General features: G+C 30.3%; 1 protein-coding gene across 24 annotated transcripts in view; it reads right to left on the reverse strand.

Moving 5' to 3' along the window:
* para (sodium voltage-gated channel paralytic) overlaps positions 1-15,744 on the reverse strand; it is a 651,733-nt gene that overhangs the window by 227,090 nt on the left and 408,899 nt on the right. For 12 of the 24 annotated variants that reach the window (XM_081734025.1, XM_081734024.1, XM_081734031.1 and 9 more), the window contains 2 exons: positions 3,513-3,542; positions 210-353 (listed from right to left, as the gene is read on the reverse strand). In XM_081734025.1, the coding sequence (XP_081590151.1) occupies positions 210-353; positions 3,513-3,542 (174 nt within the window). Of the gene's footprint in view, positions 1-209; positions 366-3,512; positions 3,543-15,744 lie in introns of all 24 variants that reach the window. The other 12 variants (XM_081734028.1, XM_081734020.1, XM_081734042.1 and 9 more) reach the window with 1 other exon arrangement.

Here is a 15,744-nt window from a genome sequence, read left to right on the forward strand (position 1 = left end):
TCTAACTCCTATAGTTCTTTTCTTAACAACATAAAAATAAATCTATTGATTGTCTGTAACCTAAAAAGAAAATAATTTTATCTCTTATAAACGAACTGTGCTAAAATATGTTAATTATTAGAAAGTTTCGAAAGAATATGTCTTGAACTGGATACGTATTTTTGCAGCTAAACAATCCTTAAAATAAGGCAGATATTAAATATACTTACTCTTTGATTGTGATAAAAGCTATCAATATCTTCTATGGGGGTCGCGGTAAGTTCGGGGGGAAAATCATCTTGGAGTCTTGCTGGAAGTGGGACTCCTTGCTCCAAATTTTGGTCCGGTTGGGGTCCTTCATCTTCGTCCTCGTCCTCATACCGAACCTGCGCGTAGAAAAGACAAATAGAAAAACAAAGCTAGGTTTATGGTAAACATTGTTATGGACTAAACCCGGGGTAAGAAACAATGGTAGAACATAAAACGAAAAAAGAAAAAGAACGGAATTGGAGACAAGAATGATGAAAATCAATTCAAGAATCAATATAACTTGAAAATGATAAATTATTACAATAATAATAATATCTTTTAAGTTAAATAATAAAAATACTCAGAAAGAAGTAAAGAAAAGGAAGGTAAGTACTTTACTGAGACGAGAAATACTGAGGAAGATCGTAAAAATTAAAGAAAATATTATTTCAGATATGATATTGTTGTCTTCAATTAACAGGAATAGAAACACAATATTTATATAATTTTGACTACAGGTGAGTGATGAAGTTTTTCATTGCTAGAATCACGTTCAACATTAAAAGCTATAAATAATTCAGTAGTTCACTGTATTTTGATTTATTACTATGATATTAACGTCCATATATGCTACATTTACTCAATAAAGTAAAAATGGTTACTACTAAGTGCAGACCAAAGTATATTGAGAATTAACTCTCGAGGACGAGTATATACACAGAAAGGAGAGTAAATTTTCATTTTGTACTAAAATACTACAGCAATTTTTTTTTTCGTGCTCAGTAAAATTTGAAGTGATTGCTAGACAATATTTGTAAATAGAACTGTGCGCGTATTATATAAAAATATGGTACCAGAATAAAACTGATATGGTGATTGTGATACCAGAATGATTTTGCAAATAAACTTGATAAATTGAACATTAATTTATTGAAAATGTTTTTGATAGTTTCATGATTTTTTCTAGAACAAATTAAATAATACTATCAAGTATCTGACAGATACGAGTTTAAATGATGGGAAAGTTTTTATAGTAGACATTGTTTGCTCAAATTTTAAGCTGAAGAATATTTTGAGTTTAAGATTAACTTGATATAATTCAAATGATTGTTATATGTAATGACTATCAAAAAATTAATACTGGTTTTAGTTTGTTTTTCGAGCGAGTATACGTACCTCCAAGTGAATTTTTTTATAATGAAATATCTACGGACAAGGATTTCGTAACATATTTGTTTCTAAAAGGAAATGTAAGCAATGACCCAAAAGTGTAACAGAAGACAGGTATAAGAGAAAATTGTTAGATTCGATTCTCTTAAAACATAGTGCCGAAGAATAAAAATACATTGTAGAATATTCTAGACCCTTGGAAATTATGTATTCAACTGGATTTACTATTTTACTATGTTCTAAATGCAAATACAAAAGTTTTCATTGATTAAATATTCGCAAGTTTTTATGTCTTCAATAAGATGATAAATAGTAACATATAAGTAACCAGCAGAAAACTAATATATGCAAGCTAAGACTTGACGAATGCCATACTAAAATTTAAAGTATTTTTACGTAATTATAAGAAATTCGACACTCACCACACTGGACTCACCGTAAGGTGAAGAATCACCTTCTTTAATTTAACTCACCTGGATTTACAACTAAATATGGATCAAAAATACATACAATAAGGACTCTCTAAATTAAATCCTGGATTATTTATTTCATCTAAATATTTTTTCCATTCGAGACAAATATAACAGGTTAGAAATACATTCAGATATTTCTATACGGTAAATAAAGCATGTGTGTTTGTGTAGTCAATATCTAAAGGCTTGCAAACTCTATGTAACTTTAATGTCGTGAAAATTGAACTAATTTTTAGCAGCTAATTGTCAAAACATACTTCGTGTATGTGTCTGTGTTTTATATTATCTATACTTAGTGAAGGTGAAATGTCTATACGTGAACCACTATTTTGCTAATGATATATCTACATAATATCAATGCGCTCGTGCTCTCTAAATTATAATTCCTTGATTAATTGTAATTAACTGATTTTATATGGAAAAATATTTCTAATATCCCATTCCACTCAGGCCATTCATTAAGGAACTGGCAAAATAATTTGATAGCGGACTACAGCAAATTGTTTCATTTATATTTTATAGATCATGCAAGCTGCTATGTTTATTTTGGCAAGTTTTGGCAGCCATATATTGTTCATGATTTCTTGTAAATACGTGATTGTGAAAAAAGCTCCAAATCATAGAGTCAGATATCTATATAAAATAGACTTTAAAAATATAGGTCTTCAAACTTTAAATATCTTATATATAAAATATATTTATTTCTTCATAATATACAGAACATTTCAAAAAATGTTACCACTGTTGTTGGCTTAATTGCTACCATTTCTATGATGATACTCAAGGTTAGCAGTAATGATTAACTTACTCAGTTCAATATACATCAGAGAAAGTATTCAAAAACGTTTCTGGAATATACTAGTCACTGATTTTACTTTAGGAAATTCATTTGTTATAATGACTATTCTTAATAGTTAATATTCATACTAAAATAAATAAATAAATGTTTCATGGTGAAGGTTAGATTAGGTTAGGTTTAGTTGTGTTGTAATGATGGAAACACTATCGAGTGAGTTTATAAGGGATCGAATCACAATGAATTGCCTAAAGTAAGATTTCGGCGTCACATGTTTATTCATTACCTTGATTCTTACGATACTGGAATGGTAACCTTGTATACATCATCGTAGAAGTGTTGAATCATATATATTCAATCATTAAGCTCAAAAAAGTACCGACCCTCAGACAAAAAGTGAGCACTGTACGACATTTGTAATCACTATTGCATGAGTGTTAATACTTTTTTGAATATTTCCTTGTCAAGATCTGTAACAAATTTTTGAAACATTCTGCACATTATATGTAAATTTCTCTAACAGGACTACGTTGTGAAAAAATGTCATCCGTGCACAATGTTCACTGCAAACAGCAATCAATCTCTTTTCTTTTCTGTTAATAAATTGCACAATTCAGCAGCCTTCAAAAGCATTCTTTGAACGAAATTAAGAATATAAAATATATCTTTTTGTTACAAAATACATATATAAAGAACAAGACAGGAAAATTAAAGAAAAAGTATAAAAAGAAAGATAAAAAAGAGGCGTTCAGCAGCTGAGATGCAAAACGGCCATAGCAAAATGCAAGCAGTGTGACCAGAATGTGAAAGAAAGAGATCTCAGTTTACTTAGCAAAAACCCTTACTTCTTTTTTCTTTTTCTTCCTCCCAAAATCCTGCAATTGAGAACGGAAGACACATATTGAAAAACACAGAAAGACACGCCCACCACATACACAGACAAACAGATATTTATTTAAAAAGAGATACACAAGCTACGTGGCATACATACACAAAAGGTGTTCTGTTATATACAGTTACAGATAGGAAAGAAACACAGTAACACATAACAGGAACACTCAGAAGTACTGTTAAAAGAGTAAATGAGCAGGGACAAAGTTTCGGCTCGCGCCTCCTAATTCAGAAGAAACGATATAGAGAATAGTTTCAGTACATAGATGTATAGGGCTTTTCAAAAGTAATTTAATAAATGTTTTGTTGTACTATTATCATTAGCCAAGGCCACCTTCACGGGAGATATTGGGGAAAGAAACCTTCAAAATTATCTAAAAGATTTTAGATTTGGTCTTATTTTAGTATTTGGAATTCGAGATGTTTCAATAAGAAGATGTTTAACTAGCATAAAAATTACATGAAGCGCTATTATGTAGAATATTTTGGACGAAAATGATACTTTCTAAAAAAAATGCTTGGGCTCGTTACATTAATTAGTGAAAAGATCGGGAAATTCGGTATAAATATAAATAAAATATACATTTTACTGAACCATCAGCGTTGAAATATATGTTCAAAGCAACTAGTAAGTCAGTAAAAATTTTTAATTACTTTTGTAATTTTCAAAAGAAACATGTTTTGTTCAGGTTTCTTAGGTAAAGCGCCCCTTGCGAAGGAACAAAAATACTTTTGAATAACCCTAATAATATTGTGTAAGTGTAACGGGTCTTTCCAAAATTGAAGCTCCAGTTTTAAGTACTTATATAGATACTAAAAAAATCCTTCATTATGTTTGCGCCTTCACATTCAATAAAATTTAGAACTTAAATCTTTTTTAAGGAAAAGTTAACATGTAAAGATTGTTTTAGAGTGAAGAGCTTTAGATAGTTCAACTAAAATTAAAATTATTGAATTCATTACTAAAAATACAGAAACTTAGAAGATAAAATATTTTAAGTATTTACTTGAGATAAAAAAGTATTAATTTTATTTTACCTCCCCTGCAAGTAATTATAGCATAGCAAGTAGGGTATAACTGGTGTAAGGCCGACAGGTAAGAAATTTAATAAATTATATTTCGAAATGAAAAAGAATATTTCGATAATCTGTATTGATTCAACAAATTAAAACTATATAATAAAATTTATTAATAATATCACTTCATTTGGCTGAAGAAGAACAAGTTTAGTTTGGAACAAAAATCATACTACTTCTGACTTACTTAAGAACTTACATTAATATGTTAAAAGACATACAGGAAGTTTAATTAGCTGTATTAAGGGAATGGTATATAAAAAGAAAACTCATATATAAGGTTTGAATGTATTGAATGTTGTATTATTATTTTCATTACGCTTATTAACCTATTAATTAAAAATACTACCTTATGTGTGTTAGTACAGCAATTTACTGTGGGGGTATAATAATTAACCTAACATTGCTATAGATTTTTACTCTATTCTTCTCAGAAAATTACAAATTAACAATTTGTGTCTGAAATTTCTCTATTTTGACTCTTAGTATTTATTACAAATTATTACAACCTAAAGATTAAATTTTCATTTTTAGAGACTAAAATATTACAGTTTTAAGGATACAGAAACATACTTTTTGTAACAGTTCCAAAGAAGGTATCTCTTACTGCATCTAACTCAAATAGATATTACTGAATTAAATTTAATGAAGATTCTATAGAGACGCTAAACATAGTGTATATATATTTTGATAATTTTAACGTATGTAAACGTGTCTAAATTATAAACGGAGTGCAATTTGGAAAGGAGAAAATGTGTAACTGTATTTTTGTGTGCATTAGTATAAGGAGAAGTAGATTACAGAAGTCAATAGGGCTAGAAGATTTCTCGTGTAGTTACTTCTACACACATACCAGTGCATGCAGACATGAACAATGAAGTACAGATTTAACAAACAGTTACATGTTCTGCAGTCTATACTTGGAAATAATTTATAAATTAATTTAAGTTAGACGATTTTTTTTATCTTCTAAGGTTTCACAAGCTCAACAATTTTTCGTTTAAACGTGTCGAAATGTTTATGCCTATTTTTCAGTTAGATATTAATCAACTAGTATGTAATAAGGGCTACTTTGTCTGTTTCAAAGAAATGCTTAATAAAGTTTTCTCTCTCTTTTCCTTAAATACTTTAAATAACTTAAAACCTGACACAAGATTATATTTGATTATAATACATTTTACTCCATTTTATCATCTACATCTTGCATTAAGAAAACTATAAATCAAAGAGATATAATTTATTTGTAATTTTAGTTTGAAATTTGGTATTTTCATTACACGCTATTAGTGCTTTTTTTTGATCAATTTGAACTAGATGTGTGTGTTTACCAAACAAATGAAATTTTGATACCTTTTCACATGTTATTAGTTCTGCTTTTTATTTGAAGGCAATGTTACAAACAAAGATATTTCACTTCCACAAATCACACTTTGTTTCATACTTTCAATTCTGTATTTCTTTATCCGGGAAATGTTTACACTCAATATTTTTTCGCATTATTCTCAGTTTAAATGTATGTATTTTCACATGCTTCTCTGAATTCTTAAAAAAAATGTAAGTTAACATAAGTGTTTATTATTCTCAAGCATTTAAATAGCAATCTGTTAAAGAACTCAAGAAATAAATTTGTACTATATGTTTATAGAAATATAAGTACGACCGGACGATTTTACCTTTATGAAAAATATTGAGGATTAGAACTTCCTGAATAAAAAAAAATAGGTAGGTACAAGGAAATTTTATAATTATGATTTGCTTTTAGAAGACAAAACTTCTGAAAGGAAATTCCATAATTGGCCTGTAGTTGTGAAAGAATTGTAGATTGAGAATGCATTGCAGAATAAATTGCTTCTGAATAATAGTTCTTTATTAATACATTGAACCTAATTTACATTTAAATTTCAAATGAAAAGAAGCACATAATTATTACTTGAGCACATTTTAAACTGGAGCAACAATCGGTAAATGGAAAGATTGTGCATGCAATATGTTAAATGTAGAACAGAGAACTGTTCTGAGAAGTTCTTCTATTACATACTTTTGTTATAATATTTCTGTATTTGGCACTATTGTATTATATTAATTCAGAAACATCTATAAAACAAATGAAAAATAACTGAAAGATATTTAATTGTGTCAATAAAATAAAAAAAAGTTATTTATATTTATAATATATTTTCTTAAAATTTGTATTGATAATTACGTACACTAATTTTGATGTCAAAGAATACAGAAAAATAGCCAGAATTCGAAACTACTATTCAAGAAATAATGATGTTAAATGTTTGATAAGTATTTTCAGTAATAAAGAATCGTTATATGTTAACTGGACATTGATGTTTTATTTTATATCACTTTATGTAATTAAGTCATATTAATTTAACTCATAATCTATTTGAAATTACGTAGAAGATATTAGAAAATATTATGGCAGAAACTAGTAGCATGAACATTTATTTAGCTACGAGGGGCTTTCAACAAAGACTGACACCAGCGCCACTGGCGGCCAATAAACGAAGCACGCGCTCGTTTGTACATAGATATGTATACCTGGTGGTGTGAAATGAAAGACGGCCATATTTAACGAGGATCAGTAGTTTACTTGAGTGAGGGCGATAGTGCAAAGTGGATGTTTCTGTTTCTAGCCTCGAAGTTTTATCGTGATCAGTTTTACCGAAGGGCATCAATATGAAATTAAAATTTTGCGTGTTTTGAAGAAAACAGCTACAGAATAGGTTAGATATTTCGGAAGAAGCGCTTGGTGATCCAACTATGATTGAACGAAAGAGTTTTCGGCAATATGAGGTTCAAAAGTCTGCAACAAATCTGGTTTGATCGCGTCAGATAGATTTCTTCGATTATCGCGCTGTAGTGTACTGCCACGCGGTTCTGGCAGGCCAGACTGTAAATATAGAGTACTATATATCTTTCTTGAAGCATCTGATGAAAAATTTCATTCTCGAAAATAGGAGAGACCTTGCAGTGAAAACTGCATCTTGGCAAGTGCACGTGTTCATGTAAATAAAGTAGTAGTGTTTTTTTCAAGAAGAGCATCGAGATGGTTACGCATTCCCTATATAGCCCTAGACTCCTACATTAGACTCCTAGTGACTTCTTTTTATACCCACAGGTCGAAAAGGATCTCAAAGGATGTCGTTTTCAAAGCTCTGCGGCAATTTTGATGGGTTTAGAAACGATTTCGAAGCGTATGTTCAAAATAGCTTCAAACAGATGTTTACTGAGTGGCAGCGGCGCTGGTCCAAGTTCATTTCCCTGCATGGTGACTATATTAAATGCGATTCGAGAGCTACCGAATAAAATTGTGTAGTTTTAAAATAACAACCTTAACGTCAGGGTGAACACTCTTTGTACATTGATTTTGTTTGTTGTCAATATGCTATTTCTCTATTCTTTGCGAAATTATTTTCCGTACTATTTAATATTTAACTTCTGTTTCATTCAATGTGGCCAAATCTTAGCTCTCCTAGAAACTCAAAGCTTAACATGAGCTACGTACTATGATAAATATTGGATTATAATTTTTATTGTACCTACGTATTGTTTTCAAAAAATTTTGAGATTTTATTAGTAAGCATAATTATTTTTATGAATTAAATACTCTACTTTGTAAAATAATAATTACGTTAGTTTTCCAGATTTCATTTAATTTTAAGATATTACTTATTAGAATATTATAAATTTGAAAAGAAATATAAAATAGATTACAATTAATTTTTTCTGTTAGTAAAATCCCTAGTTCCATAATCAAAATATTTCGAACAATCATTTGTGAGTACATTTTAAATATTCTATTTTCAAGTGTGTTTTTCCTAATATTTTGATGAATACAAAACAGATATAAATTGAATCGTAAAGATATAATTCTGCGTTATTGAAGTTAATCAATATACAGTGCAAATATATCATGTGCTATAAAGATTGTATGTTTTAAAGTCAAGCACGATTTGCATATTTTTTTATTACATTATGTCAATAATACTTATGCAATATTGTTAGTGAATGATTGTGTGCATTAACTACGAAACAAATTCTGTAAGAACATTGACAGAATTAGTATAAGGAGAATAACACAAATATATGTACGTAGTTATAAGTATAAAAGAGTGCCTTATTGATATGAAGCACAAAAGAGAAATACAGTATTGAGTGCGGTGATAAAGAAAGAAACTTACATTACTTCTGTTAGTTATATCCAATTCAGTTGTACAGTAGTCTTTTAGACCATATTCTTTCCTGTATAAACAGACACTTAAAAGACACTAGGTATCTATATTAATTAGTTGGAATTGCTGCATTCAAATGTTGCTCTTATAGCTTTTACACGAATGAGAATATCCCATTATCACTCCAAAGTTACTTTATGGATCGGTATAGCTTTTGGTATAATAATTCGTCATTTATTGCCTGCGACATGCTATAGATATAACTAAGTTTTGTAAATTCAAATCCAACGGCAAAGGGGATTGGATGTCAAAATCACTATTATCACACATTTCGTTTCATAGGTGGGCATAACGACCTCTTTTTGTTAGAAAGTTTTAGAATCACAAAACACGAATGTAATTTACTTGCATGAAATCAATATGACAAACGAAGAAGGAAGGATTTGAGCAACTAGATATATAGGCATGAAATTTTATATATGATAATTTTTAATACCTGTAATACGAACCTGTCATTCACTTGTACGAAGTTTGGGAATCACAGCTCGAAGAGAGTGGTGAAAGGGAGAATTCTTAGTATTACGTACAGAATTATTACTATACGTTCCTTTTGATATGTTGGACATGAAGGCAAAAATGATATACAGGGGCCTTTTTATTTCAGAGAAAGCGAATCTATCACTTATCATAATTCAATTTAACAGAGAGGACACAAGAAGTGTAGGTCCACAAAAAATATCCGCAGAAACACGCTGAACATCTGCTAATACTAAGTAGTTACGCTAAAGTTTATTATGTCATCTAGTAATTAAGAGTTATATTTCGAATGCTACAGTCAAAGTATGTTCGTTCCGATGGTGTTTTACCGTATGAACACATCAACAATAACGATTTATAGAATCTCCATATTTAATTGAAAGATTTGTCGCTTTTGTAAGGCTTGTGATACTCAAACTTTATTTCGTGCTTGTTAATAAAATTCATGCGCCTGATATGTGCATAGTAAAATATAGACGTCTTCGTCATTATTATTCTTAATAGAATATAATTCTACTCAGACAGGTAAACTTATAGATAATTATTATTGGTTTCAATTCATTTCATTTCGCAACAAGTACAAGAACATGGCTATGCTGTGTAAACGTTTTCTTGTTCATAATCAACTTATGTCTTACTAAAATCAGCTAGGGAACTGAATGCTTAGCACACAGTTTTGCGTCACAAAGCTACAGAGTTTGATTCTGATAGAGGTCATTCTCATTGATTTATGAAGCATAATGTGGAACGTAAAACTAACTAAAAAATAGTTACATGAAAGGAAACAATTTGAAATATAGTCTTATTATTGATTCGAAGTTTGAAGGTCATGATCAATGATTTAAAGAACATGATCAATGTTTCAAAATATTGCACTATATAAATACATTAGTTATATTTACATATTTTGCAAAAGCAAAAAGTCTCAGTTAAGTGCATGGAATTCCTTAACTACTCTAAACTTCTGGATCTCCAAATTGAACTACCTTGTATACGCTTATGTAATCCAAACCGAACATCGAAGACGTCCACCGCAACGAGTACTTTAATCACTTGTTTACTCGTAGTATTCGGTTATTCTCACACTTGTGTTGTACTTATTATATTGATAACAACACACACAATAATCTTTTCTGCATTATGTACTGACTTCCTTAAGCTTGCAATTCAGTTACGATCCAAGAGAGTATGTAAGTGGCTCGGGCGAATAGATTTAGATTTCTGGGCTTTCGGCATCTATGGAAATTTAGCCCGTCACGTATGAGGGATGACGTCCCTCGGTGAGCACTCTATCCGAGGAAAGGGGAGGAAGGAAGCGGCCTGGGACCTATAAGTTAGGTACCACCCCGGCATTTGTCCGGGTGAATGAGGAAAACCTGATTCAGGACGGCTGGCCTGATAAAGCATTTTACACTTTTCGGCTGAAGGCCCCCACTGGGAATCGAACCCGGGACTGATCCGATGAAATTGAGTTATTAGGTGGAATGTGTTGGGATTGAATCATAGAATAGAATGTAGGTAATTTAATTTCGGAAATGTACCTGGAGGTAGCATGGGCAATTTATTTGGTATGTATCTTTGCATTGAATTGCATGGAAATGCTGAACCTTCCATTCCCAGTTTACTCGAAACTTAGAATATGTGACATATTATTATATTTCTTCGAGTAGCTCACGTATTGACTTACTGTATGAAGAAGCTCTAGTAATTTTGTTTTAAACCGAAATACATATATTTCTGATCTAATTAATATTTTTAGACAGCATTAAAATTAATGAATAATTTACATCCGTTATGAATCCTATCATTCCTAATACCTATTACTTATATTGTACTACTGATCCACAATCAATAAAGATTTCAAAGTCGTATCCGAAAGATTTTGCAAAACAAAAATAAGCTGTGACTAGTAAAAGTAATTTTTTCATTTTTATGGGTTCATTTTTAGTATACATTTCCCGATTATTGTTAGTATTATTAGTAACATAACTGAATCAAAATCAGGATTTCTTTAACAGGTAGTTCTCACTTTTGGATTATAGACTGAAATACTAAAATATGTTAAAAAAAATTAATTGTAATGTTTGACGCCAACAACTGTCGTAAAAGCAAACATCAATATTTCAGGTGCTTTTTAAATAAGCTTGACATTACGTTATTTGTGGTAAATTTATACATATATGTGGAAAGAACTCGCCTTTTTTAACCGCTCATAGACTATATTCCATTAGGAGTCATTGTCTGTTGCTGCCACTTTGCTGTCCTGACGTCTACGGCGGTCTCCACAACAGCATATTAATAATCGTAATAAAGATCGTTCATGCTGCACCTGCTGGTGTAAAAGCGAGGCATAGGCTATTGTTTCCAAGAGTACTGCATAAATCCCTACCAACAACTTTTATACTGAGAATCATTTTATTTGGCGATATCCCAGGATCATTAGTTTCTTTGTAATACGTTTAACTGTTATGTTCAGTCAATGTAAGAAGATCCAGGATTAATTGTAACATTGAAATAAACTAGGAATTACTACTTTGTTCGAATTAATTTCATATTTTTCATTCCAATTTAAGTATTTATATTATTAACTTTTACACTTTTCATTTCAATTCGCAAAGATCTACAGTTTTAAAAAATAAGACTTAGTTTCATTATTTAGTACAATATATTCAAAGTATATCTTAATTGTATTACAAGTCTTGAAGTTACACGGAAAGAATAATTCTCATTTTCTATTTATTTACTCGGATTTCATTTCTTGAAAAGGTTCACATACTCCTGCATTTACGCAAGTGCATTTTAACAATAACCAGACCATACTTCCGGAAATATTTCTAAATTGAAGTACACAAGTGCATATACTGGATATTCAAATTGTTTATTTGTATTTTTATACTTTTCTCTCTATGATACGCATTCTAGTGTTAAAAAGATCTGGGAACGACTTTGGGATAAAACTTGATGTAACTGTCAAAGGTTGTCACACTTCGGTGGGATTATTTTCGCTTATAAATTAAATTTTGTTATTTTAACAGTTATAGATTTTATAGATCTCTAACTAATCAATATTCTTTCCTTTCGTATGAACTCGATTTTAGCTTATTATTTCTTACTTTTAGGAAAGAATCCAAACAGCCACAATTTCTGACTCGAATATTACTGTTTCGGAAATAGTTGTGTTCGTACTATTTATGTTTATAGGATTAGAACTCCAGTAACATTGTCAGACCTTCTTGGTGAATGAAAATAATATGAGAAAATACTTTTGTCATAGTAAGACATCTCGTTGAGATTCGATTGTTGTTTCTTGTGAAATACTCGTGAAAAGAATATCATTATTTAATTTACTACACACTTGCAATATTTCTGGTCTGTTTTGAAGAGACGTAACGCAGCATTTCGCTAACAATGTCCAACTCCATATTACAAACTAGCAACAAAAGTTTCGACATAAACGCTGTGAAAGGTAGACAAGACGAAGTATTTATCCTTTGCTGAATCTTCGAAGCAGTATATAAATACATAGTTTCCTCAACTAGAATATGCAAACAATTTTTTTTGCTTCATCCAGGAATACTTTGGCTTCTTTTGTAAAAATTCTGCCGCTGAACACAAATCCAGACACTGTAATTTTAATTATGTAATCCTTTTTCTCGAAGAAATGCACTGATAAAAATTATTATACAAATAAGTTTGACAAGTTAAAGAGGAAGCTCTAGTAATCTAAATCAAAAGTCTGAAATCCATCAACATAAGAACAAAAGTTAAAAGAAGAAGCTCTCTCAGCCTTTCCCACTCTTTTCGTTCTTTATAAATTCTATTCGTATATAGCGCAAATAAGTACAAAATAACTTTTCTGAACTACATGTTAGTAGATGTCCTACAAGTAAAACGTAATTAATTAAGAAAATAAATTCATGATTATTAACAAAACATTTGTTGTAGATTTTCCGACTAAGAAAAAAAATTCATGGATACAATCTTGATCTTTCCTGCATTAGTATTCATTTTTGCAGTAAGACACATAATAGATTCATTCCTTCATTATTGAAGTTTAATGCCAATATTCACCACTGGTTATATGAGATGTGACTTATTTCTTAAATTGGGTCCTGATCTATTATTTGGGGTTTAATTCAATGTGAAGATCGAACATGGGACCATGCCCAAAGACATAACGTGCATTAGTCATTTGACAAACAGAGGAACTGGTTTATAATTTAAATAACACGAAACATTCAAGCGATGCTGCATTATTCATAGTCTTGAAACGGAATGACTTTTCAATTAAATGTGAACCATATAATTCTATAAGGTAATCCCAGAGTTGTCAAAAAAATTCGTGTTCGATCAAAGACATTTTCTTCTTTAGCTTTATGTTAATCTTTAGTCAGTAATAGTTGACACTTTCTAGGAGTTAAGTTATAAATTACTACAGGAAAGAAACTATTTAGAAACTTGCGTTCATTTTAGGAAAATAAATGTACAGTATGGCACAGTTTACTTCATAAAGTAATATTTGTCAAGAGTGATGCTCTAGCTTTTAATATACGTACAGTTCTGAATATATTGCTCGATTATATTACAGCATTTCCTGCCCCGAAATAAATAAGAAAAATGCACTTGATTGTTTTGCAGAAAGAAATATTCTCTAAAGAGTGCCACTTTTAGCTTTCACTTAACTGTTGGCTCCTCACTGGATATTTCAAATACGCTCCCAAGAGATAAATAAACGTTATTGCTCAGTTCAATTATTAAAATCAATCATGCAGATTCAGTTCATGTTGTCAACTATATAGACATCAGAAAACATACTTCTTTCAAATTTACTTTTATATGGTTCTATGAAACATTTCTTGGTTCGGAACTTGAAATTAAACCATCATAAATAATTATGAAACTTGTTGTTTGTTTTATTATTTTCATTTTTACCAGGTGTACTTCAACGAAGGGATTTTTCATTAACCATAAAAAGGTATCAGAGTCTCAGCGAGCAAAGACAGGCGATTGGCACAAGCTATTAGAGTGAAGAAATTGGAAGACGAAGAGCACCGAGAAAGTAGGCATGTAGCACAGAAAGTTAGGACGCTGTAAAGAAGAAAATTAGCACAAAATTCTAGCTGACAAAGCGATGAAAGGCTCTGTTCTTTCACATGATATTCGACTACTTGCTTAAGCATATTCTTCAAGTTCAGAATCTTCCTTGAGGTATTTTTTTTAATATGGCGAAGAATATTTGTCTGCTTCACCAATTACATTAACTATTGTTTTAAAGTCAACATTACATATAAGTAAAATTGGAAGTATATTCAGGTTCCTTAGTTATACTGGTTTATATTCCAATTAATGTATTGTTCAAGAACGTAATTGAAAACGTAGCACTGTCATTTTTTAAATCACTTCATAACATCACTTTCTAGCTCTCTAGGGTATGATCCTATTCCTATTTAACATGAATTATTTTCATATTAATTGTATTTAAATAGAAATTATGTATACGTACATATAATGTATACAAATGAATCCGGCAGTTAATCACAGTTAGTAGTTTGTAACTCCTAGAATATTCTTTTACAATTACAGGTTACATGATTCAACTTTTGAAATATTATTTGTAATACTATCAATTCTTTGTATTAATTTTTATATTTGTAGAAAGAAACTGATATAAAATAAATATTCTAAATATATTACCATCCCCATTTATGGCATTTCATCATCTTAATCTAGAACTCCCAGCAGATTCTTAGCTCTTGTTTATTGTGCATTATCGACTCCTCGCTTTCAACTGTTTCTTCATAATTTCCTTCATTTGTCATTGTATTACTTAAGCTCTTGATGTTGATGATAAGAGAATTTGAACTGTTTCTCAAACGTGTTCTTGTTACAATTTTAATTACAGCGTAACATGACAGCTCTTTAAACTAATGAAGAGCACACATATTTATGTACTAATATTTCTCAATTTTTTTGTTCAACATTTTCGTTCACCACGCAAATTTTGTTATACGTACTTAGTAAAATTTTCACTTTCAATTTTATCTGTAAATTTGCTAAATAGTTGATAACATATACTAGATCTGCACAAAATGAATAATTAATTATATACTAAATGCATTAATTGTGGTTCAATTTTCAATCTTAAAATTAATAGTTCACACAGCAATTGCAAGACACGAATCTACACGAATCGCCACCTGCAATATTAAAAGCTACAGTACAGATACAAAATCTACAACAATCTGAAAACTAAACAATTTCTAAACTACATCTACTGGCTACAACTACTGCACTAAACACTTACTGCTAACAACAGCAAACTCATATAATGCTCACATTTAAAAATAAGACACGAGCAATTGTACAGAAACACAATAAGTCCTCTTAA

The sequence above is a fragment of the Thermobia domestica genome, chromosome 12, assembly GCF_964235325.1.
Source record: "Thermobia domestica chromosome 12, izTheDome1.hap1.1, whole genome shotgun sequence".
Classification (NCBI taxonomy): Eukaryota; Metazoa; Arthropoda; class Insecta; order Zygentoma; family Lepismatidae; genus Thermobia; species Thermobia domestica.